Source organism: Eutrema salsugineum, unplaced genomic scaffold (assembly GCF_000478725.1).
Source record: "Eutrema salsugineum unplaced genomic scaffold, Eutsalg1_0 scaffold_8, whole genome shotgun sequence".
Classification (NCBI taxonomy): Eukaryota; Viridiplantae; Streptophyta; class Magnoliopsida; order Brassicales; family Brassicaceae; genus Eutrema; species Eutrema salsugineum.
The window spans coordinates 6,404,822-6,430,691 of NW_006256414.1; the positions used below are offsets into that span (position 1 = coordinate 6,404,822).

A 25,870-nucleotide genomic window follows, 5' to 3' on the forward strand; every position below is an offset into this window, starting at 1 on the left:
ACAAAAAGGTTTAATCTTTGGAGCAGTTTTAAGAGCCCACACTTGCACTTTAAGATCATTGAGTGAAGGTTGAACATTAACTTCCCTGATGAAATCTCCATTCTTAATTTGATTAGCCAGTCAAAATCCATATTGAACAGAATAATCCTCATTCCTGTTATGCATCCGACACCAATAATCCTCCTGACTAACCACCTGGCCTAGATTGCAAAATCAAATCAATGTCTCTTTGGAAGAACAAATCCTGCAGCCTTTCTATAATCCAAAATCTATTAGGGACATCAATAAGCTCGTCAACTTTCAAATCCACATTAATGGAGAAGTTTTTAATCATCGGCGTCCTCATTCCATTCTCAAAAAGCCATGGATCAAGCCACACAAACAAAGACTTGACATTCCCGACCATTCTTTTAAGAACTTTAACCAGAAGCTCACGCCCATGAAAAATATTTCTCCAAGCATATCATGGTCAAGAATCAATACCCGCATGTAAAAAACATCATTCTCAAAGTACATGCTTTTCATTAATCTGAAGAAAAGGCATATCGAATTGTTAATATATTAATATTACGACGGAAAAAATAGAGACTGAAGTTTAAGAAAAAATCTCCTATTATTAAAACCATATTCACAGAGTTTGATAATATATTAATATACAAAAGGCATTATGAATTTTTATCTATGAAAAAACGAGATGGTTGCATAATTAGGTATTATACATTTTTCTTCCCTCACCAAACGAAGAAGCAAAAACTACTAAGGATGTACCTTCATCCAGAACTTCCTAGTAATTAAAAAAAATGTTTCTTTTTTTGGTTTGATCAAATCAATAATAGATTTAAGGTTTAAGTTTTGGGTTATGAATATAACTTTTCTGGTTTTAGGGTGTAAAATTTCGATTTGAAGGTTTAGAATTTCTAAGATTTTGGGTTTAGAGTTTAAATTTAATTTTATGACTATTTTGTTAATTTCAAGAAATATAGACTATTTTTGTTAGCTTTGATATAGACCACGGTTAATTTAATTCTGTTCGAATAATCGAATTGCTGTCTTTTGGTCACGGTGCATTTAGCAACTTGTCCATTACACTGGACAAAGAGGTGCATTCTCACTTTAATCGCCAGGTTAATGTATACAAATCATATATATCTATGGTACTGTTACATCAACTAAAACCTCTCTCTATTGTCTATGCATCTTAAGTTTGTTAACCTGAGATATATTGCACATTTACAAGGCAGTGAAAAGTGTGTAAAAGCCCCCTCTGCAGAACACAAGATTAGCCACAAATCTAGAACCAACCATCGTTCAACAAATGGAATAATGGGACACAATAAACAAACAGAACATAAGCACTTCATGATTTTATACTCCAGATTGGGCTCGGTTTCCGATGCTGAGGATTCTCGATCGAATAAACAAGAAGAGCTCCATCTTTTGTCCCTGCTAAGAAACACTCTTCCTGAGTTACAGTCAGAGAGGTGATTACTTTCCCTGCTCCGCTATACCTTCTCACTACTTCGAGTGTGTTCATAGACCGCACAACTATTTGTCCTTGGTCTCCGGCACTGACCAAGAACTCTCCGCACTTGCTAAGTTCAAGACAGTTGATGCGTCCATTTGACTCGGAGCTGGCCAGATGTTTTCCGTTAATGGAGTAGAGGTGCAGACTAAGATCATCGTCACCGTACACAACAATCCGTCCATGTTGCGATGCGGCAAGCTTCGACACTGCACTGCCTGAAGGATGTTTTAAAGATCTTATGTATCTTCCTTCCCGCAACGTGTGGAATACACATGTTCCATCTTTTGATCCACTGATGACTATATCAAGATCAGTGCTGACATATAAGCAGGTTATTATATCATCGTGACCACAGAGAATATGAGAAGGAGCATCCGCGAGGACGATATCTCTCCGCAATGCTTCTGCGTGCATATTTCTAACCCTCTTTTCTGGTGTTCTCATGCGAAGAATGTCCCACACCATCACAGTCGTATCATAGCTACCAGTTGCAAGGATACTTGAATCAGCAGTCACTGCAGCATCAACAATATATTAAGAAACGCATGAGTAGCTTGGGGAAACAGTAAACCATGAAATATGTAGACCAGGTTAACGAGAACCTTTTTGAATGACCAAGTTTAAGCACAAAGGGTTCCAAAATCCAATTCATGTTATATTCATTCAATAGAAGCTCGTCTACATTATCAACTCTAAGAAAACAAGGCAAATGAAACAGAAGACAGCATACCTGCAACACAGCTTACGACATCTTTATGATGTCGGATGCTCTGGACTACCCGTCCATCAGTCAAGGATATGACATGAAAACTGTTCTCCCAGTTCCCGCATGATACCAGAAAGTTTTCAAGTGGCGTTTGCATTGCAGCAAAGCACTGTGATCCAAGCTCAATATTGTCTGCTAGGGGACTTCCAATGTTACGAGGAGAGAGAACATCAGAACCAACTCCAAAGAATGGATCCTGCGTGATAGAGGCTTCAATTAAAGTCGTATAATACAATATCGAACTGAAAAGAATCCAATAAGATGATACAAAACATACCTGAGAGCTAGAAAATGTAAAATTGCCGCCAGAATGTAGTTGAGTTGTCAACCAAATCTTGACTGACAAAGTGAGACCCTGGTTAACGAGAACTATATTTGAATCTACGACATTAACATATAGAACTGCTGATGGGGGATTAGTTGTAGCGGGAAGAATAGAAGTCAAATTAATGGACGCAGGTGCAAAGTACAAGGGATGTGCAATTGGAATAGGTGGCCCTCTTCTCGGATGTTTCTTCCGGAAGATTTGGATTGGAGTTTGACCAAAATTAGCGATCTGATCTTCAATTGCTGATATTTGCAGTTCATCTTCCAGATTTTCTACGTCAACAGCACCTTCATATGTAAGGTAATAAAAGATATTTGCTGCCTGCAGTTCGAGTTTAACTTAATTTTTAATAGGAAACGAATCGGGGGCTTCTATACCATGCAAGCAAAAAAGAGACCAATTTATGAAATATGAACTACCACAGGTAGTTGGCAAGAAATAAAGGAAGTTTTCGAAAAATAATCAAGAGTACCTCCACAGCTGGTTTGCCACGCTGTTTGTGTCCAAATATCAAATCAATCCAATCATGGAGATGTGAGCTAACATACTCGCTCTCTAGGGCTTCTCTATTACGAGCAATGAACATCTCTGGAGAACCCTGCATATGTATATAACTCGTAAACTATGTCACAACAGAAGAATGCGCGAATGGAGGTACAATCAGGATGTCTGGAAACCAAACCCATAACTATAATTCCTTAGCCCACAAACACCAACCAAAAGAAAAATTTTAAGTTTAGTTTGTTACTGCACAGCGCTAATCATACTAAACACACCTCATGAACATGTTTTCCGTATCACATGATTGGGTAGCCAGACACTATATGAGCGAAAGGACTGTTAGGAATAACATATGTAGTAACATAACAAGTTATCCCACCAAACTCCAAAAATTATTTCAGCGCCCAACTAGAAATTACCAAGCAAATCATATGTGTGAGATGCATACCATAGCCCATGGAGGTAGACAAATATCTCCAAGAGGTTCACCGTCTTGTTTCACTCCAAGATGGTAAGAGTTAGAATTCACCAGAAATTCAGGCATGTAGAAGAACTCAGGGATCAATTCTTTTACATCGCTTGTGTTGGACAGGCAATTCCGATATGTCCCCTCAATACTTTGAAAAAGACGATCTGCGTGATCAAATTTACCACCCTGGCCACAGACGGAACTATTAAGTGATATGTCTGTATTCACCACTTTGTCATTATATACTCAAGAAATCTGCTATTAATTAAGAAGTGGAAACAAATACCTGCAAACTTCGATGAAGGGATGTAAACGGCTCTAATCTCAAAAGGTAATACAACACACTTCCCATGCTTGAATAATGTGACCCGTAATAGAAACTGCATTAAGTTCATCAATAAAAATTACTAAGGTGCAAGGGAGAAAGTATCTCTCTAGACGGAAAATATGCCTGCAATGTACCTAGGTATATCAGGATCAGAGAAGCTGTGGTATCTGTCCTCAAATATCTGACAAAATAAATAAATAATATTGCATTACATTCACGCCATTAATCTCAGAAACTAAATACATGATATTGTTCTATACTAACCTCAAACCTTCTTGAATCTAAAGCTCCAACCGGTTTAGAAAGATCGCGAAAGGTAGAAGCTTTGTTAAAATCAAGAGTCTCAGACGAATAATCAGCTAGTACCCAAGGGAAAACGGGATACTGAGTCAAATCATTGTAAGATCTGCCTGCAAGGGTGTTGAGAATCATCAAGTATTCAAAGTTTGTTATCTCTCTTCTTCTCCATCTGTCTCTGGCTGTTTCTGCCATCTCGATAGCTACACGTCTGTCAACAAACGAAATTATTGCAGTCCTGTCCCTAGCAACATTCTTCGGAAACAGGAATTCATTCCTGGTAGAGACTATTAACATCCCGACCTCCTTTGCATTCTTTGGGGATGCAAAATTTAGAAAGACTGGGGGCACAGATTCCTGGAAGAAAATTTCCACAGCTGTGTATTGAAGCAAATACCGCGTCCAGTGAACGCTTTTCACCTATTAACATCACATCCATTGAAGCATTATCAACCATGCTGACATTTCTGCATGAAATACCGAATAAGTTTGATGTCTATTACCTTCCCTATTTTCCATCTTCTGTGACGCTTAACCTTTTTTAAAGGTTTCTGGTTGTTTTTTTCTGATTCCAAATCTGACGATGTCTCACTCCCATAAGGTGACGACAATTTAACAAGGTTCTGTTTTTTGTCAGACTTTGTTACATCACTACCCTTTGAGGTGCTAAAATGCTTGAAGACAGATGATCCACCAGTTCCTTCCACCAAAAATTCCCCAGAGAAATGCAAAACATTTTTCATAACTGCCAACCAACCAGCGAGTTTCCTCTTCGGAGTTATAAGAACACAAGGAACTGATGTCAAAACCTGAGAAACAAAACGAAAAGCATGTTATATGCACTATATTGTCTACTCGTTCAAAATCTGTGAAATATGTACTACCTCGCTGGTATCAACTTCTAGAGAAGAAGCATCTACTTTATCTTGTACAGCATCCTTAAGATCACTGCTGCTTCTCACAATCTCAGAAAACTGGATATCTGCAGAAGTATCCAAGAAACTTTCCTCACTTTGACTACCTTCATTCTCACAGGATTCTGAGCCACCCTCATCGGTTATCCTGCGAATGCCTTTTAGTAAAAACCGCTTCATCTGTTCAGGTAAATGTATTACACCAGACTTGCTTTCATTGAGAACGTTTGAAGTCTCATTTTCAGTGGCAGTGGCATTAGAAGGTGGATGACACAGCCTTTCGTCGAAATGATAATTCCGTCTCAACTTTGGTCTACGCCTCCAAGCATCTTCTGTCCTGTCGAGCTTCCAGTGGTTTAAAATGTTATTAGGAAAAGGAGTTGCCGACCAAGGACCTCTCTCATCCATCAAAGATCGCAGCATATGAATCCATTTCTCAGTAATATTTTGCTGTTGCTCTTCATAGCTTGATTGCACTGCAACTCGTCTATTTTCATCCCATGTCAGAACAGTTTTTAAAATGCTTTGCAGCTCTTCATCAAAAGCTTTCTTGGTGTTACATTCTAAAGACAATGTTTCATCATTCCTTTCACCAAAGGCTTGCACTTGACGTGTACGATCAGATATCAAAGTTTTCATGTATGTTGTTTCATCAGTGACTGCAGCAAGCACACGGTCTTTGTGGATAAGATTCTGGATAGAGCCCATTTCTTTGAAGATTCCACCAGAATCAGAGCTGTCATCCTTGCTCAGACCACTGGTGGCCAGGATGGACTTTCCGCAAATTACAGTTTCACGTATCAGGTGCGATATGACATGAAAACGAGCACCATCATCTAACTTTCCGTACTGGGATCTTACATAAAGCAAACACCCAATAAAGAGATGCAATCTGCTCTTGCTTTGTTCATCATCAGCAGCTAAAAAGGAAGGCAAGAGTGAGGTCACCTGTTGTACACATCTGGTGGCTTTTTCCAGAGAAGACATGCACAGATAAAGGGTGACAAGCCTAAACACGATTCGCGGACATTTCTCACCCCTTAGGAGCATAGCTTTATCAACGTTTTTGTTAATTTTGCCACTCAGTGCATTGCCTATTCCTCCTGAAACAACAACTGCGGCCATTTCAGCAGCTGGAACATTCAATGATTCTACTAATCCTCTTGCTCTCTGGCCGATAGAGGGACCAGTAGCTGAAGATTTGGGAGACATCTTCACTGGACCCTTTCCATTAATATCACATATTATTCTCCACAAATTGTCATACAAATTCCACCATCTTTCATTGGTCATAAGTTCAGTTACTGTGGTGCAAGAGTGCTGACTTTCTGTGTTTCTGGAAAATGAATAATGAAAATAACATCATCGCCAAAAGCCAGAAAAATCAAGCAGGAAATATCATAGATCATTCACTGAAAAGCTTTCTCTTTTAACAATATACTAGAATGTCGTACTATCTGTAAAAGCAGCTTTATATAAGATGAAAACGTATTTAGAAAACTGATAAAAAAACAAACTTCAGTCCATCAACTTCATATAACAAAGCCAAAAATGGCAACAAACTAAAGTATCAATAAAATGAAATCCAGAATGAACATACCTAGAGGTTTCTTCCGTCAACAATCGTTGGAAACTCTCATCTAAACCCAAACTGTAGTCCTCCCGGTTTTCAAGTTGTAACAAATCCTCTGAAAAATCAGTACTATTTGCCGGAAACTGCAAGGAATACATTTGACATTAAAGTTCCTTCAGTTAAAGAAAAGCACAAATATGCTTTTTTATCAACAACAGGAAACTGGTTCAAACCACTTGTTAGCTTGATTTCACCTTAAATACAATGAAGTTATTTGAGTTTAAAGAGAGTCAAGTGAGCTTCAGTTAATCCAAGATTTTTCACTGAATAACTGAACTAAATACCTTCACTACCCTGACTGATTATTCATAGCGAGTACAGGTAATGAATAAAAGGAAAGAGAAATGCTCTAGATAATTTAATTTGCATCGAAAGATCTTAACATCAACCTGGTTTAACATTCCTGGAAAAGGTGGAAAATACCAACCCATAAAACTACAAACATCAGGTAAAATGAGAAGGAAGTCTCGCAAGATTTTGCAGTTTCTCAACATGGATTCAGTACAATTTGGTTCAACAATCAACTGCATGATAAGAATGAAAAAAAAAAAAAAAAAAAAAAACAAAAGTAGGTAGGCCATACCAGGAGCCTACTGCCAAATTCACGGACAAGCATCTCATCGACGAGCCGCAAGAGATACAGCACATTGTCGCGGCATGGGTGCAAAAGGAAGATATTATCTTCAGATGAGAGTTCCACCAAACGCTGAATTAGGTCCTCATAAAGATCACGGAGAAAAGAGCGGTATGGGGCATCATTCTGTGATGAAATAGAATAAGCACAAGGCAACAACAAATTTGTTCTAAGGTATAAGAAAAAAAACGGTTTGATTAGCTTACATGCTCACTCTGCAAGAGTATGAAATTCACAGTTTCCTCCAGCTGCTGCCAACCTCCCTTCACAGATAAGATATAGTGGCAGAGAACAACACAAAAGAGACCCCTGACAAAATGTTGCTCATTTAATGCCAAGTCATCATGATTAAGCAACTCAGATCTGTAGTCCTTTATCACATCAAGTTTCACTGACGCTGATAACCATGCACTCCATCCAAATTCCTACACATGATGTTTTCGAATTTTCATTGCCAATTTAACGCTTGCATATCTGTAATTTTCAGTCATAGGAGTCTATACCATCAAAGCTTCAACATTCATAGGATTTGAATCAAGAAGATCCAGTATGTCACTAATTATTTTCGTTCGTGCTGATCCATCCTCACACCCGGACAGGAATTTGAAAATAAAAACAAATATCTGTGGAAGAAAGAAGTGAGAGTTGCTTGCTTTGTTTCTCTGCTTATCAACCTGGTTGTATTTCTGCAAAACCTTCAAGGGAAAGAAGCAACTCCAGCAGATCTTACATATGGCAAGTTGAGAAGTAGAAAACAAATGATTGATAAAAATTAGCAATCTTGAGCTGATACCTGTTTGGGGCTGGCACCACCAAGAAGAACATCAAACAATGTTGCACGCAAGTTATCTGTCTGAGGATATTGGAACAATCTATCAGACATAGCGGAAAAAATTGGGTGTGTTCTTCCACCAATTTTCTTATGCCCTTGTGACAGAGATTTAGTTTTCCCAACAGCGATATAGAAAAACCTAGGTCCTTTTTTCTCTGAAGGAACATCATAAAGAAGCTTTCCAAGGAACTGCAAGCTGAGTAACCTTATAGGCTCGTAATCCCTGCCAAACCCCAAATGTATATGTGAATGAGATTGTTTATGACTCATAAAATAGAGGAAAAAGTTCTCCTAGATGTAGTCTAATGCCAATAACTATTTAATATGTTTCCCACAGAACACGGGAAAAAAAAAACTGCTTTGGCTACGAAAGTCCACTGATTTTTCTATGCCACTGTCAACTCAATACCACAGTTTCCTTTACCATAAAGATACAGATGCAATGAATGCACACAGAAAAACTTGATAGTTATCCAGGATTCCAGCAGGAACACAGCAACTCAATAATGGTATCAAATGAAAAAAAGCAAGGAGCACATTTTTTATGAATAGGCCTTAGGGATTCAGCAGCCACCATCTTTTCAACAATAGTTTGACGGTTAGCAAACTTGTGACAAAAACGAAAGAAAACATGAATACATGATGTTTGAACCTTTGCCCTATCAAATAAGCCAGGTTTTGTCAGCTTTACATTCTTTTCTACATACATAGCATAGGAGCATCTATTCCTGGCGTAAACTATTCATATCAATTAAATCAGTCAATTGACGTAGAACAAACCCCTTTTTTTAAAATTTGGTAATACGAAAACAACGATAGCTTTGCCGAAAACAGCATAGTCACCCAGATATGCCAAATTCATGTATACTTGGAGTTGGATCCACTACATGTACTAACCCAACCACAACACATGTGTGAGCTGGTAAGATAACAAAAACTTACCTCTCAAGAAGATTGACAAAAATGTGACATCCACCGATAAGATTGACTTGTTCAAGAAAAGAAGCAAGGACTGATGTCTGAGAAATGGCACGGATAACCATATGCAGAACATCTTCGATGCATGCTACATCCTGGCATGTCTCAAAAAATGCTATCAAAGCTTTTACGTCCCCTGATGAGATATTCTGCCTGAAAAACGGAGGAAAATTTGAATAAAACTGAAAAACAGTGTCTAAAGTACTAGTTTCAAAAGATTATGATATCATGTATTTTAAGCTACAGTCGAAGGGTAGTAAAATATAGAGGCCTTAACAACTATATTTTTACAGTGGAAGACATGCCTCAGACTCATTTCACCTAGGCTCAGCAAAAGGAGGCGAATTTTATGAATTTCGTCTCTACTTGGTCTTTCTGCAATACTACTTGCTGGATGCAGAAGATGCTTGCTTCCTTTAGCACTACGGTATCTCTCAGACTCCCAGTAGAAGTTCCATACTATGTCAATAACTCTTGGGAGTCGACAAAGGCTTCCCAAAAGTCGTGGATCATTATCTAGCTGTTGGATGAGAAACATGTAAAGTTCACGTTGCACATTATAGGCCGCATGGATCCAAATGTGAGGATTAAGGAAAATGCTAGATATAGCATCCTCCACAAGCTGCTCAGCAAACCCTGGATAGAGAAAAAAATAAATATAAGAAGTTTAAAATAGACCAGCCCCTGGCCTATAAACAACTTCAATACAGAATTAGAAAACGAAAAGGCAAGAATCCCACTAAATGAACTAGCTGGGGAAAACATTATCTGAAAAATTCTCATTTGAAATTGAAATATTCCAAACCAAACCAAAACTAGAAGGAAAAAAGAAAACCCACTTTATGTAAAAATAACCGTAATATATGGTAACAGAAGTTATGCAAACTAGCTGCAGAAAACAAAAATGATGTGGAGTTCACAACATGTACCAGAGCTTGAAATAACGTTGAATAGGTGTTTCAAGGATGATAGCGTCTCTAGATTAAGTTGCTTCGGCTGAATAGACTGTAACAAAAACCCTAGTATGGGAAATCCAGAGAGAAGATGCATCTGCTGCTGATTTCCTGGATTTTCATCCAAGACAGAAGCAATAAGTTCAATAACTTTTGCTGTCATACGCTCTTTTGTAGTAGGCATAGATGACGTTTCCTCTTTAAGTGCTTCACTTTCACATCTATCAGATTGTGTAATCAAAGGAAAGAAAACAGATATCCCTCCGACACAGTAAATTATCTGCTGGAGCAAGCGCCGTGAGCATAGCTGAGTACCAACCATAATATCGGCCTCAAATGTGAGTCGATCTTGTAAATGATCTGACACCCGAGACACATTAAACAATCTCCTACCATCGCTTGCCTAAAATTAGAAAAAGAAAGTTTTTTGGGAACTGGAAATATAATTTTCCTCGTAAAGATGGCATAAATGAGTAACAAAGAAGTGCTTTAAAAGCTGTATGACCTGTGCATTAAGTCCAAAGGAAACCTTAGATGCAAGCCCATCTTTTCCATCAAGAATACCACTAGGGAATGGATTATCAGAAAAGGAGCCAATCATCTCATTCTCCAAGAATGCATACATATAGCTTGGTCCTAGCGAAAAAATGGCCTGAACTTGCTCGGAAGACAAGGAATCATTAAACAAGTAGATGGGACCGATCTGGCCAAAAAATGGGAACACATCTCGGATGGACTCCAGGCCTTCGTTATCTTGGATATGTGGCAACGTAATACTTGTACCAATGAAGCAGCTGGTAAGTACATCAGTAACTTTCGGATAGCTGAAACATATATATCGAAAATCAAGGACAGTACAGATAGAAAAAGCACCCAAACATTACTAATGTCACTCTCAATAAATATAAGGATATTAAAACAAACCCTTAATCAAATTAGTACAAAACAATATATCTGGAATAACCTGCATCTTTCAGATGACACAAGCTCCCCATCAACGTAGCACCTTAAGAGACTACCACCCCAGAACGCTCTTCCAATACTATGAGAAACACAAATAAAATGCCACTTTTTACTGACCAAATTGGCATGCACATTTACACATTGCCGTTTCAGATTCAGTGACTGAAAAGGAAGAAGATTGTATTAGGGAAAAGCATAAGAAATTTGCAAGAATGAAGATAAATTAGGTCATTTGTCTTACAACATAAGACAATCCATCGTTCCCAATAGCAGCAAAGCAGCCCTTCCCATTTTTTGACATGAAACTGAAGATACCCATTTTCCCATCTCCACGAAAGCTTTCTACCCTAAGCCAACAGCAAAAGGAAAACCCCTTGTTCACAGGCCACTGACCAGGTGTTCTGATTACAATGCCCTGCAAATGAAAAATAATTTTACAAAATGGTAAGAAGTAAGAATCAATAAATCGTCAGATTTTGTCAACCCACCCAAGAAAAAGTGTAAAACTTTAGCATCGATATCTCCTATAGAATAACACCCTTGGTTTCAAAAATTCAAAAACTCTCCACTTCAACAAAGCCCCCTCAGATGTCTAAACATGTTAGCAATTTTATTTGCGGCATGTTTAATTACAGTTATGGCAGCGTAAATTAAACAGTGAAAAGTGAATTCATCCAAAAGAAGCTTTAAACAGATGATGAAGTAGAACTTTATTTAAACAAGTTGCAGCAGTAAGATAACACGCAACATTTTATACATGGAAACTTTTTCAAGAGGGACAAAGACTTACAGAATCAACCCCGTTCATGTCAAAAAAGCCAGTCGGTCCTTTCTCATTCAGCATTGACAACAAACAAGCCAATAACAGTGAACGGTATCTCTGTTGATTACCAACTCTTTCACTCCGAAGAAGGGCGAAGATCTTACGTATATCCTTCCCAGAAATACTATGGCCACCGATCGTCCGAGTTAGCTGCGTTATTTTCGAGATAACACTATCGTCATTTTCCACAGAAAACCAATCGAGAAGAAGGTTAAGCATTCCTGCCCGAACACATGAAGCACGATTTGATATGGAATCCCTAAGGAGTTGCTGAAACAAATTTAGCCCATAACACTGCAAAGACTCGCTGCTCTGCCAAATCATACAACTGTAAAATAAGGATATATCCCAAAACCAAAATATTGGAAAAGGCATATCCAAGTAACAAGAATTCAACGAACCTTCTGAAGTACATTCAAGTAAAGTATGATAACATCTTCATTCTGAGTAGAAAAAACAAATAAAACATGGAAACAGGACAATAGAATTAGCCACCATTAACTAGGTATAAAATAAAATAAAAAGAGATCCTTAACTGATAAATTATGAGAACTATACCACCTTTATAAGGGCACTGCCTTTATCATCAAATTTTCCATCAACAAGCATATCAAGTAGTGCGTCTAGGAGCCTTTGGGTAGGTTGCCATTGGAAGAAATCCAACAATAAGCTTTGCAGTGTCTGATAGCCCTTGCCAGCAAGGGCTTTAAATGCAAACTGAAGGGCACAAAAGGAAGTAGTGGCAAAACAAATTATACTAGTGCACGAAACGATTAGGTCCAACTTAACTCAGAAAGTCTTCCTAAACGATAGAAAAAGGATGTGTCTTTTGTTATACTATCTGACTATTCGAAATCAAGTTCACTTCCCAGATTTCTGTCCCTATTGCTTCCGCCCCAAATAAAGTTAAGTAATGTTCATATGTCATCCAGAGAAAAGCCTTATGTACGAAAAATGACGCTAAATATGTTCGAAAAATCTAACATTTCCATTCCCATATACGAAAAATCTAACATTTCCATTCCCATATTTTTTCCTTCTCATCTCTAGGTGATAAGTGAATAAGCCACTATTAAGTTAGCCTTACTGTAGTGAAGAGTAAAAGAAAAGAAGAATCACCTTTGAGGCATCATTATTTGCAAGCAAGGAAGTCAGAGTTTGAAGGACATTCAAAACCAACTTCTCTCCATTTGCTTCATCGAGATTACCATTTAAGAGAGAGACAATGTGTAAGAAACACTCCCCCTCACGGAATAGGGCTTGGTAATACTGATGGGACGAAACAATAGAAGAGAAAAATTAGAGGGAGCAACAAATAAAGATAAGGGCTACAGTAGATGATGCCGAACAGAAGTTTCAAGCACTCAGGTAATAAACTTAGAGTTTTACCTTCGAATCAGTCTTGATCAAATCCCTCATACCCGCCAACAGACCAACGGACAAGTCAACAAAATCATTTTCTCTTTCCTTCACTTGAGTGAAAGTTTCTAGATATTTGGAACACACTTGTAATTTTGCACTTGTGTCTTCTTCACACAGAGGCATAATCTGAAAATTTGAATTAAGAAAGAAAAATCATTTTCCTGCTCCTTAACATAACAAGCTAATAGACCAATAGAAGCAGAGTAAAGACTTATAAGGACTAATTTGAAAGAAATACCTTCATGAGATCAATAATGTGTTTCATCACATTGTTCCTTACGGTTTTTTCCCAAAATAGCTCAAAAAGACAATCAACACAGACGGAGCTTCGCAAAACATATATCTTTGCATCATCTGTTGATGAGAAAAACTCTGTGAAAATTCCCACGCACGTTTCCATGCATTCAAACCAACAATCCTCTGTACGACTTGAATCAGACTTCTTATGAGGTGAATCAACTATAACTCCACTGTCAGTACTTTCTACTAAATGGCTAACACACACGGACTTCCTACTTTCCCTGGCTTGAACACAAGCCAATCTTAACACACGACAAGCTCCATTCAATGCCTTAAAAGAAATTTTATTTTCCTGTGAAAGCTGTAGCAGCCGTAACAGTCTCTGTGAAAGACCATTTGCGATCCTGGGTGTAGATGCAGACTTCTCAAGAGCATCTAACAGAACAGATACACTCGGCTGCAATCACACAAGAACAAAAAAAACTAATTCATGAAAGCCCTCAAATAGAAGTACAAATACAAAGAAACAAGCGGTTTCTGAATCATATCTTATCGTATACACTAGCTATCAAGAAGGACTTCACTTCTCAACCATCACAATTCTCCTTAATGAGTAACATGAACAATACTCAGTATGATTTTCAGGAAAATAACTCAAGCAATCGGCAACACTTAAGAACCAGAAGCATCCGAGAAAAACTGTAGAAAACGAAAATGCGTACCGAATGAGACGCAGTTGCATCAGAGCTTGAAGCCGAATCTGCGACAGTGTAAGATTCCATGAGTGCGCAATCGGTTTCGCGTCAGTGATCTGTTTCAAGATCTCTAAACGACGGTTCGATCCCAAAAGAAATTCTCCGAAGCTCGCACATAACCGTTCTTCTTGGATCAGTGAAAAAGGAGAAACGGCGAAGAATAAACTCTTCCTTAAGTCTCTGGTAACAAGCTGCTAAAGAAGCATCGGAGCATTTACCCCCAAATTTCTGCAATCTGCAGAAACGAAAGAGTGCAGACGAGAGTATACAGAATTTACAAAAGCAAGTCCTCCGTTTTAGTAAATGTTATAAATCTCTTTCCCCATGAGCTAAAATAAAGTTCATTTTGGTTTCAGTTACACGAATTTTGGTTTTCTTTTGCCCATCCCTAATCAAACTATCAATTTATAAAATGTAAATGCAAGTGTAAATGACTTTACAATACTCAGAAGTTGACGAAATGACTATGATTTTATTTAATTTACAAACTCATATATTCTCTCTTCTTAAAATGTCCACTTAAGCAAAACTGAAAAAGCTTATCTCATTAAAATATTCATTTAATTCATACTAATCTATGTTTATGTTATTTATCATTGAGAAATATCTGAATTAAATAGAAATAACACAAAAAATCAATACATGCTTAGGACGGACTCCAATAGTTGTTCCTCAGTGTCTCTTTTGCAATTAGGTTGATGAGTCTCGATCAAAATCAAGTTGGAAGTTTATAAACACTTAGTATATAACCACGAAGGAGATTTATAACAATTTATAAGAGGAGGAAGCGTTTATTATGATGAACACTCAAAATTTACCAAGAGTTTTTAGAACTCTCAAACTCAATTCCTAAGGAGCAAAATGTCTTGGTATTCAACTCACTCACTTCATCCCCAGTTTTGGTATTTATAGTACTAAGCTTAAGGAATAATGGATATTTTACAACTTATTCCACTAGAAGTTTGATATTTTAAAAGAATATAGGTTTGTGAAGAAGATGTATTTTCCATGGTATGTATTGAGACCAGAGACTAATACACAAAATGTTCTATTTCACTATTAAGAAAAGACTGCAGCTGCGAGTGACAAGAGATTGGGACACTAAGGAGAAGATGCTAATTCTACTAGCTTGGTAATGTGCAATATAGCTTGAGACTAGTATACTCAAATGGGATGAAAATTTGCATGATTTTTCGAGTTTCATATTATTTTTCGAAGATACACTAATTCCGGTTTTAATACGTTATTTCTACATAATTCACGCTTTTTAAACTTGTTGAAATCATCTGCGAATAAAACATCTTAATTACGTGTTTGCACCTTTGTATCTGCTAATTTAGAGTCAAATTTAGCTATCAAGAAATAAGCCAATTCTAAACAACAAAAGAATTTTTACATTCTCAATGGTTATTATTCAGATAGATCGTAAGCAAAATGGAGCATTTCTCCAAACCAATTATATTGGGCTAGGTAAAATTTCCAAGTAAAAAATGTAATATACTTTTAAAGGATTCTTGGATGTACATCTATGACTATTTAAGAGTTGAGAGTAGGTATAGCTACACATACTCCTATAGGTGGAATGAGACGCATTTGTTACATGTTTTCTCATTTGTCTAATGAAATTGTAGTGTCCCTATGAAGTTTTGAAAAATGTCTTTTGGGTTTAAAACCATGTGAAGATCAACGATTCAACATTGGACAGTCAACAGAAACAAATTATTTGCTGTTTGAGTTTTATGCTAATAACTTAATAAGGTATGTATAAAAGATAGTAATCACGAGAGCTTTTAAACCAAAAGAAAAACGTGATGACATTTATCATGAGGTATTCTACTCAACAAAGCGCAAATGACAGTATATGGCATTATCAGAGCTGTGTCTGAGATTTCTCTAATTATAAGCGAGAAAAAAAAATGGCCCCTTAAAACTCTTTTTATGCAGCTTAACCCACAAATAAATAAGAAAAAATGATATATATGCGTTTGGGAAGAGTTGAACCCAGACAAACATTTAACCAAACATGCTTTTACCTATTCACAAACCACTTGGACTAACTTCAACTCTGAAAAATTGGCCCAAAAAAAATATTTAACTCCTCCGGCCCTGAAGCACATGCTTCATTAACCTGTGCTCAGGCACGGCTCTGGGCATTATCATCTTGAACATATATCATCATTCTGATCAAGTCCTAAGAACTCAGAAAGAACAAAGATATAGTAAACTAAATAAAGAGCCAACATGAGTTTAATCAATTTTTCTCATCGGATTTGAAACCTTTTAATAAAATACATTGTGACATTTGGGGACCTAAAGCAATTTCACCTTACAGTACATACATATTAGAAAAACACACCTTATCTATGAAGAGGAAAAAATCATAGAGCTGTATCGTTAGCCATGGAAGAGACTAATCGAGTTAATGTTACCCAGAAAATAATTCGAGAAGGCCACGAACGATTAATTGGAGTTGGGAGTGACATTGAATATCTGAATTGCATAAGCTTTGAGACGAAAAAATGCATTGATTTTATGCTCAAAGTGATGAATCCATCTCTACATCTGCTTCTTATAGTTTGCCAAAATTGCACTGCATATAAAATGTATAATCAAATTAGCATAAGAAACTGATACAAAAATGATTTTGTATTAATATATGTGATTAAGGTAGAATATTTGAAATGTGAGTAATGATTCAAGACCTTTCACAAAGTTATTCATTGTTAGAGACAAAATGTTAGAGAATTCTAAAGAAAAAAACCTGTCGGTAGATTGAGTCTTTTGTGATACTCGTTATAAGATGGGAAGGATTTTAGCATCTTATGATCTTTGTTGCAGAGAGCGAAGAATCTTCCATGAAAAGAACTTTCAACAGGTTCATTAGGCGAAACCTCGATCCAGATCCCGGCTATAAGAAATATATAACGATAAATTATCACAATAAAGTTCTTGGGAACATATCTTAATCAAAATTATGACTATCAATTTATAGGGGTTTAGTGAGAGTTGTCTTTTTATATAGAGTTTTGTTGATTTGAAAAGTTTATAGGTTTGTTAAATTTGCAGAATGATTTGATATTAAATACTAAATATATATTGATATGCGTGAAAGAGATGAAACTTAAGCTCACCCATATTGTCCAAGAAGCAATAAACGACTAGAACCAATATCGCAATCAAAACTCCATTTCTTGATCTCGCTTTCATTTTTATACTCACGTCTTCTGTGTTTTTTCTTTCTTTGTTCTGTTTTTTTTTTTCTTTTTTTGGGTGTTTTCTTTAATACTTGGTGAGTTGTTTGAATTGGAAGGAAATGTGATACATTTTGAGTTATTTATTTAGAATGGTGGATCCAATGTTTCCGAAGTTTCTTCAAGTCAAGAGGGTTAAGCGTTGACCGTTACTATCAAAACAGATGATGATTAACCGTGATCAGCACGCCTTGACTTGAATTAACTTATGTTATCGGTCAAATGCAACTTACAATATGGTTTGTGTTGACTTGGGCGTTCTTTGAGATCATTGGTTTTAATTGTTAAAAGAATTTAATATTATTAATTGACAAAAATACTTAAATAAATATTTGTCTTATGTATTATTTATATGAATGTTATGATGAGGTCTCAATCTCAAAGAGTTTTTCAATGATTTTTTTAAAAAGTATGTTCAACTTACTAGATTAAATAAAGCATATGTTTTTTAACATAAATTTGATTAGAGTTTGGTTTATATCAATTATATATTTTATACCCAAACATTTAATTTGTAAAGATATTTTCTTTTTTTCTATTTCTTATCAACATATTTATAAAAATTTAATACATAATATTACTTATGTTATTAAACATTATATTTCTTATTTCATCTTTTTTATCTTAATTTTATTAAAAAATAATTATATTATCTATTTAATAAGAAAATATTAAATATTTTTATATATATTATAATTCAAAATTTTTTATATCAAAAGTAAAGTATCTTAATCTGATGTTGGACCGATTAGATAGAACATATTAATTTAATTTACATTATATTTAATGTACAATTATTCATATAAAAAATATTATTAAAATTAATTATAAAATTAATAATTATCTAGTATTTATGCAATTATCTTATAAAATAAATATAATTTTAATCATTATTTATAATTGTATAATCAGCACATATATTTATAATTATAAATATCAGCTAACATTTTTATAATTGTATTTATATATACTATATTTGCATATTCAAATAAAAAAATTATAGTTAATATTTACTCTGGGATAATCACCTAGTTTCAGTGGCAGACCTAGGTTGTGGGTTTCAAAGTGACACTCCTAAACTATATAAACATGTTATTTTACATAAGATTAATAGATGTATATGTGTTGGATTATCTGGTCGTGTGCACTTGTTTTGACACCATGACTAGAGAGCTTGAACCTAGTAAAAAAAAATCATGGGTCCACCACTGCCTAATTTAGTTGTAATAAACGTGTGATTTTGTCTTTTCTTTGTTATATTCTTTCATCTGCTAGTTTTATTATATAATAACAAGAAAAGAAATATATTAATAAAATAGTTTAATTTGTTTTTATTGCCAGTAATCTAAAAACTTAAAACAGTTTAAAGATCTAAACTCGCAATATTAAGTGTATATAAGTAATATGATAGAAATGAGCACTTCATTTCAACAATTTTGTGTTATTTGTACATAAAATGAATAAGATAAAAAGAAAAAAGTAAACATCTCTTCACTCATCATGAATTCTTCCAACTATAATATAAATGCATGTTCTTCTTTAAATGTAGACACTGTTTTCACCGACTTCAAACAGTTAGTTACAAAAATATTAATGTTTTCTCATTTGTGAAAGTGTTCCAGTTCTATTTGCTAGTGGTCAACATATTTTGGCCAAGTCTCATGTATTTCTTTTTTCCGAAGACCAAGTCTTTTGGTTAAAATTTTCAACAGTGAACCATAATATTGGACCGTCCTTGGACTAGGATGTGCTAAAGAAAAACCTACGATTGATCACTAATATCTGGTCAAGCAGTAGGATGATTAATTAGTACGTTATGACAAAAAAAATAATGTACATTGTGCGGAGTAAGCAAGCACTAAGATGTTTTCGTCTTGACACTGTGCTACAAATATTTAGAAAATAATATTGGAGCCGCGTGGATGGACTCATCATATTGACAGCGATTTATAACAAGAAACTTTTTGATTTTTAATATTCAAAGCCGTGTCTAAGAGTTTTCGAGGCATAAAACGAATAAAACGTAGTACAATTTATTGAGTGCGACATCTCCAACATACTTCCAAATTTTTTAAAAGTATTTTTTTAATATTTAGAAAAACTATATTTTTTACTTTATAATAGAGTTGAACTTTTTTAATTTCTAAAATAATTAGATTTTGTGTTCACGATATGCATAGATTTCTTTTTATAATAAATTATATGCAATTAATTATTATTATAATGATATATATTTTATATATTAGTATTTTGATAATATATTAAAAATATAATAATGATAATATAATAATTTTATGTAAATTGTGAGGTTTTAACAGTTTTATTTTTGAATTTATATAAGTCATATTTCAAAAATATATTATTTAATCAAACACTTATAAGTTAATATTTTCAAACCAACTAAAAATTTTACAAATTAATCAAATGCTACTTTTTAAACATAATATTGACATGATGATAAAATATTATACATTCGCTTCTTTAAATCAAGAAGAATTTTTTTTATTATTATTTTTACATTTATTCCAATTATATATGTGTTCTTTAAAAAAATTAGAAATAATAAAATTAAAAATTAATTTTTTTCTTCTCTTATTTAACCAATTCAAATTTTTATTTTGATCTATTAATTTAAAAAAAACTAATAAATAAAACATTTTCTTTGAAATTAATAATAAATTTAAATTCAAAAGCAAAATAATAGTTGAATATGAAATGAATAAAATTACACAAAATTTGTGAATTAAATATATTTTTGTCAATTGGTTGTGCTAACTTTTAAATAGTTTTTCAATGATTATACCTCATCTCTTCTAATAAGAATAATTTTTTTCATCATGTTCATTTTTATTCTTGTTATATCTGTTATTTAATGAATATATCATATTTATTTATTTTAATAATTTTTGTATAAGTATATTCAGTTTCATTATATTTATTCTCATTTTAATACATAATTTTTTAAAAAAATGAATAACAAATTGAACAACTCAAAACTAAAAACTTCTACATTAATATATTACAATTTCAAATCAAATATACAAAATATAATTTTATAAATTATTTTCGCATAATATATTATATGAAATTATGTGAAAATATGGTAAACATATGTGATAAAAATTTAGATAAATATAAATCATAAGTATTAGTAATTTAAAACTCTATGTAAAAAAGCCTTAAAATCAAGTAACTTAATCGTGTATAATTAGCATATATTTGTTTTATAGATAATAAATTAAATTTATAAATTAAAGCGTGATAATGGAGAATTTAATATCATGTTGTTTTTTTTTTGTTAATAGAGATTTCTTTATTTTTTAAATTTATTTTCTTAACCAAAATATTAGAATTAGTCAATCTTTTTTAATCTTTTTATTTTTTTACATATGAAGAAAATTAAATTTTTAAATGCTGATGTGGATGTCTTGAAAATAATATAGCTTTAATTGTTATTAATAATAGAATAATTTTAATTAGTATTTTTCTTATATTAGCAATGTAATTTTATAATTTAGAAAGTTTTTTTTTTAATTTTTGTTATTGATGTGGATTAATAAAATTGACTTTTTAAATCTTATGTGGATGTCTTTAGAGACATATAGTTTCAACTTATATTTTCTATAAATATATTTTTGTTAACAATATAATTTTAAAATTTGAATTTTTTTTTATTTTTAAATATTGATGTGGACCAATAGATATGAACTTTTAAATTCCAGGTAGACACACTTAGAGACTTATAACTTTAACTTTTATTAATAATAGGTTTACGAATCAAAGCTGGAAGATCCCATACGAGGCCTGTTGCAGCAATTGATTTTGGTCACTCCTCATTGTTTAGAGGCTTACTGAATGTATTCAAATGCTACTTGGTTAGCTAACTGTTACTTTTGTGGTTCAAGTTGGGTTGTTAAAACCCCGTCAAATGTCATGTTATTCCAAAAATCTTCCTCGGATACCTCATTCTCCTTCGCCTTAATGATGGAACATATTTCTCTATTTTTGGTGCTATGTTTTTCAAAAGTGTCGAATACCAATCGCTTGACTTATTTTTCGAATTGGTTGAAATTTATAAATTTTAGAATTTGTAAATTTTCTTAATTTTCTTATTCAGCAATAATATTAGAATTTGTAAACTTTTTTGATTTTGAATGTTGATGTGAACCAATAAAATTGATCTTTTAAATCCTATGTGGATATTCTGAGAAGCATATAGCTTCAACTTTTATTAGTACTACTAAATTTTGCATCCACGTTACGCGTATGTAGTTTTTTAATGTTATCATATTGATAGAAATCATATTTAAGCAGTTATATTTATTTAGATGTTAATTTATTGTAATAAAATATATCAAAAGTAATTCAGTTTTAATCTCAAAATTTAAATATAGATTTTGAGGTTTCAACGATCTTGTTTGTATTTATATATGTGTCGTTTAAAAAATATATTATTTTGTTGAACGCTTAACATTTTGTATACTAAAATCAATCTAAAATATAATAAACTAAATAAATAGTACTTAGTTAGTATTAATACAAAGATAAAGTATTATACATCACTTATTAGTCAAGAAAATAAGTTCTTTCATTAGTTGCATTCTTGTTATGTATGCATTTAGTGAAAAAATGATAAAATTAAAAATTATTCTCCTTCCTTTGCTAGTTTAGTCGATACAAATTTCTTATTTATACTAAATTAAAAAATAAAATAATAAACATATTTTTTCATATATTTTCAGTAACTAAAAAACAAAATAAATTTTAAAGCTAATTTCAAATCACAAAGATCGATGAATTCAATATAAATTTTATTTTAAATTAGTAAATGCTAAACCTTTTGTCGAGTAACATATTATGTGTGATAACTTCTAAATAATTTTTTATTGACAACCAAGAAAGGAAAAAAATTTCTATTTATTTTACTTTTTTAATGAGTACAAATGATACTTGATAACATTCAATTACCCCTTCATAAATTATTAAATTAATTTTTTGATATATATTAAAATAGATTTCACAAATTTATTGTCACTTTTAAATTATGTTTACACCACCAATTATTTTTGCATATTAATATATATGTTGTTTTTATGTTATAGTAAATATTATTTTAATTTATTTTATAATTTTAACTTGTATAAATATTTTTAAATTAATCTAATTTTTAAAAAATAACAAAATAATCAATTATTATTTATAAAAATAGTATTGATACGAAAAAATAGTATATGTTTCTTCTCTAATAAAAGAAATTAAGATTTTTCATCATCTTCAATTTCATGTTTTTTTATATCAGTTTTATAAAAAAAATTCAAAATTTTTTTTAAAATTTCCTTTCATTCCTTAATTGATTGTATCCTATATATTAAATGAGAATGTAATTTAATGAAAAAAATCCGATTTGTTATAATTTGACTGGCTTAGAAAATTGCCTTTACCAACGTCAATGATGACGTTTATTCCACGTCAAATGTGACATTGCAAAGACGCTAGCTCTGTGCAATTTAATTGGATGCTGATGCTGATGTGTAATTTTTGTCCAAGTTTTTCTGATTTAAAAAAAAAACAAAAAAAGAGAAAACATAAACGGATAAACACGCGGATCTTTATACCTGACCCAGCCCAATTATCTTTATTTTAAAAACATCCTTTGTCCCTATACTTCATACAAGCCCATTTATAAATTTTTTGAAATTATAGTTTTTTAAAAACTTTTCCGCGTAAGAAAATAGGAATTTTTTCCAAAATAGAAGATTACATTAACTATTAGCAAGATTTACCGGAGTTAATGTAACAAAATATACAGAAATCTTAATTTTTCAATAAGGAACAAGAATTTATGTTACATTTTAATACTATACATCAATTTTGGCAATTAAATCAATTTGAATATATTGATTCTCAAATATTTCCGCAATAATATCTACTTCTACGCACATTCCGAATATCCATATTCTTCATTTCATTCTCTTTTTCAAAATAATTTCAATCCTGCCTAACATCAATTTTAAAATGTTCTCATTGACTTCCGCTCCCTATATATACCACCTATCGTAAACCCTATAACTCTACTATTCTCATTTACTAAAATGGTTTTAGTCCGCAGACGTTCGGCTGTTATAGTTCCATTTGCCAAATTAGATCAATCAAGTGAAATTCAGAAAGTTAGAGCTACTATATTTTCACTTTGGAAAGTCAAGAATAGGCAGTCTGGCTTTGTTATAGAAATGGTATTAGTTGACGAAGAGGTTTGTATGCGATCTTATGTATTTTGTTTATTGTTATTTTAATCAATCTATAGATTATATAGTAATACTATTTATGTGTGATTTACAGGGCACTAGGATTCACGCTACTTTTGATGAAGAATTGATTGCAAAACATAAATGCATCCTTATAGAAGGAAAATCACTTTCTAATAATTGCTTCATAATTAAAGAATACTATGGTGATTTTAGGACTACTCCATTACCATACAAGATTTCGATAATTTCCTTCAGTGTAAGATTATTTTAATACTAACATAATATTGTGCTCCGATAATTTCGAACTAATATTCTTATGAAGCAATTATGTATAAATTGAATTATCTAACCATATATTCGGGATTTTTATAAATATAATATGAAGGATATTTATATATTGTTATTACTTTCTAAAACCAGATGCATATTGCATTCATTAATGTATTTGTATATTCGTGTATGCCCTATTTAATCCATCTATATATCCACATCATACTTATGTGAACTGCAACTTTATTTGTTACACTGAATAAAAATTCTCAATATTTTCTATTTCTACTGCTATGAACAGGATATGTAAGCCTTCTACGTCCAACTTTAATCTATTAAGAATCCTTTTGATAGAATAGAGACTTACCCTTTATAACTTATTATCATACATTATCTGTTTCCTTTTAACTGTTTTAACAAGTCCTTTATGATTGTTTTCAGAAATTATTCAAATTCATCTACCAAGAACAAATTATTCCAACCGAAACAAGGTCGACAAACTAATGAAAAATACAAAATTTATTGATTGGATGGAGTGTAACAAGATATACACAACTGCCAGATTCCTGCTCTACACTGAATTATCTCATCAATTTGTCTGGATGGGAAGATTTTTTATTTGGGTTGTCTGTTGAATATCATTAGAGGTCCTCGCAGTTATGAAGATATCCGAACAGTTAATGGTGTGGTATACGACACATTCAGAAAAGCTTGCTATGCAAGGGGCTTATTCCCGGTCAATTAAATTTATATGTCTTTCTTAATTTAGTTTTAAAACTGCATGCTGAATCTTTGTTTCAATAATTTACTTTCATTTTGTTGTTTTTAATCGTCTTCATTTTTTACAGTACTTTTTATGTTGAATATAGGAAATACTAAGGTAAATCATCTACTAAATACTACATTTGCAACCGTCACATATTACATAATCAATACAAGAGTCAACCAATTAACATTTTATTAAATATACAGTAACTAATAATTTATAATTTAGTGAATAAACTGTTATCATTGTAAGTTTAAAGTATTGTTGATGCGGATTAATAGTAACTTAGTTGTTAATATGATAAATTATATCTCAAATTTTGGAAATCTCTAATAAAATTGAAAAACTTTTTAATTTCAATTTTAACTGAAATACAAAATATAGAAAAATGCGATTTTTTTGTTATTTAGATAATTCCAAATGAGAAATAATAAATCTAACAATCCTAGAAATTAGAAAAATCGTTATAGTTCAAATTTAAAAATTCCAATTAAAAGGTTTGTATGTCTTACACAATATTGGATCTCATTTGAGGTCAAAAAACAATTTTTTACATAATTAGAGTTTTTTCTAAAAATTTCAGTGAATAATATAAAACCTACAATAACAAAAACTTATGGAAAACGGTACACATTTCTGTTTACCTACTGAGCAAAATTACTTGTATCTCACTCTACAAGAAGTACACTGTCAATACTCTATCCAGAATTTGGTATAAAGTACTAACAGTATACTTCCTGTCGAAAGTGAACATTCACAAGTAATATAATTACAATAATTCTGTGGCGACACAATGAATAAAACTACTTATTTTGATATGATTCTTCACATATGCACAAGAAATATTACGTAGAAAAACGTGTATTTTTCTTTCATGTAAACATATTTTTTGTACGTCTGTGAGAGGATCACATCAGAATAATTGTAGTATGAGTTGTGTTTGAGTGAGTAATTGTTTGCTTGGTTAGTTGATC

General features: G+C 32.7%; 2 protein-coding genes across 4 annotated transcripts; both read right to left on the reverse strand.

The window, feature by feature from the left end:
• Window positions 1–1,129: 1,129 nt before the first annotated feature.
• Window positions 1,130–14,656, reverse strand: LOC18009658 (BEACH domain-containing protein B). Of its 3 annotated transcripts, XM_006392255.2 has the most exons (28): window positions 14,329–14,388; window positions 13,605–14,063; window positions 13,334–13,492; window positions 13,064–13,213; window positions 12,506–12,661; window positions 12,346–12,387; window positions 11,912–12,256; window positions 11,363–11,536; window positions 11,123–11,283; window positions 10,664–10,982; window positions 10,135–10,561; window positions 9,511–9,841; window positions 9,170–9,358; window positions 8,189–8,450; window positions 7,899–8,090; window positions 7,602–7,820; window positions 7,345–7,521; window positions 6,729–6,844; window positions 5,099–6,464; window positions 4,718–5,023; window positions 4,182–4,634; window positions 4,052–4,098; window positions 3,876–3,969; window positions 3,569–3,775; window positions 3,092–3,217; window positions 2,569–2,940; window positions 2,256–2,487; window positions 1,130–2,040 (listed from the first exon to the last, which is right to left on the reverse strand). In XM_006392255.2, exons 1-28 carry the CDS (start codon window positions 14,386–14,388, stop codon window positions 1,358–1,360), a joined length of 7,824 nt encoding a protein of 2,607 aa, XP_006392317.1. In that variant the 3' UTR covers window positions 1,130–1,357. The 3 variants fall into 3 exon arrangements, 2 of the variants coding, with proteins under 2 accessions (XP_006392317.1, XP_024003853.1); XR_002896521.1 differs by lacking the exons at window positions 1,130–2,040; window positions 2,256–2,487 and having other exon boundaries at window positions 2,576–2,940; window positions 3,092–3,207; window positions 14,329–14,656; XM_024148085.1 differs by lacking the exons at window positions 13,334–13,492; window positions 13,605–14,063; window positions 14,329–14,388 and having other exon boundaries at window positions 1,358–2,040; window positions 11,912–12,251.
• A 1,950-nt stretch (window positions 14,657–16,606) lies between these two features.
• On the reverse strand, window positions 16,607–17,666 carry LOC18009672. The gene is made up of 3 exons (XM_006392256.2): window positions 17,493–17,666; window positions 17,123–17,269; window positions 16,607–16,951 (listed from the first exon to the last, which is right to left on the reverse strand). Exons 1-3 carry the CDS (start codon window positions 17,566–17,568, stop codon window positions 16,740–16,742), a joined length of 435 nt encoding a protein of 144 aa, XP_006392318.1. The 5' UTR covers window positions 17,569–17,666; the 3' UTR covers window positions 16,607–16,739.
• Between the last annotated feature and the right edge of the window lie 8,204 nt (window positions 17,667–25,870).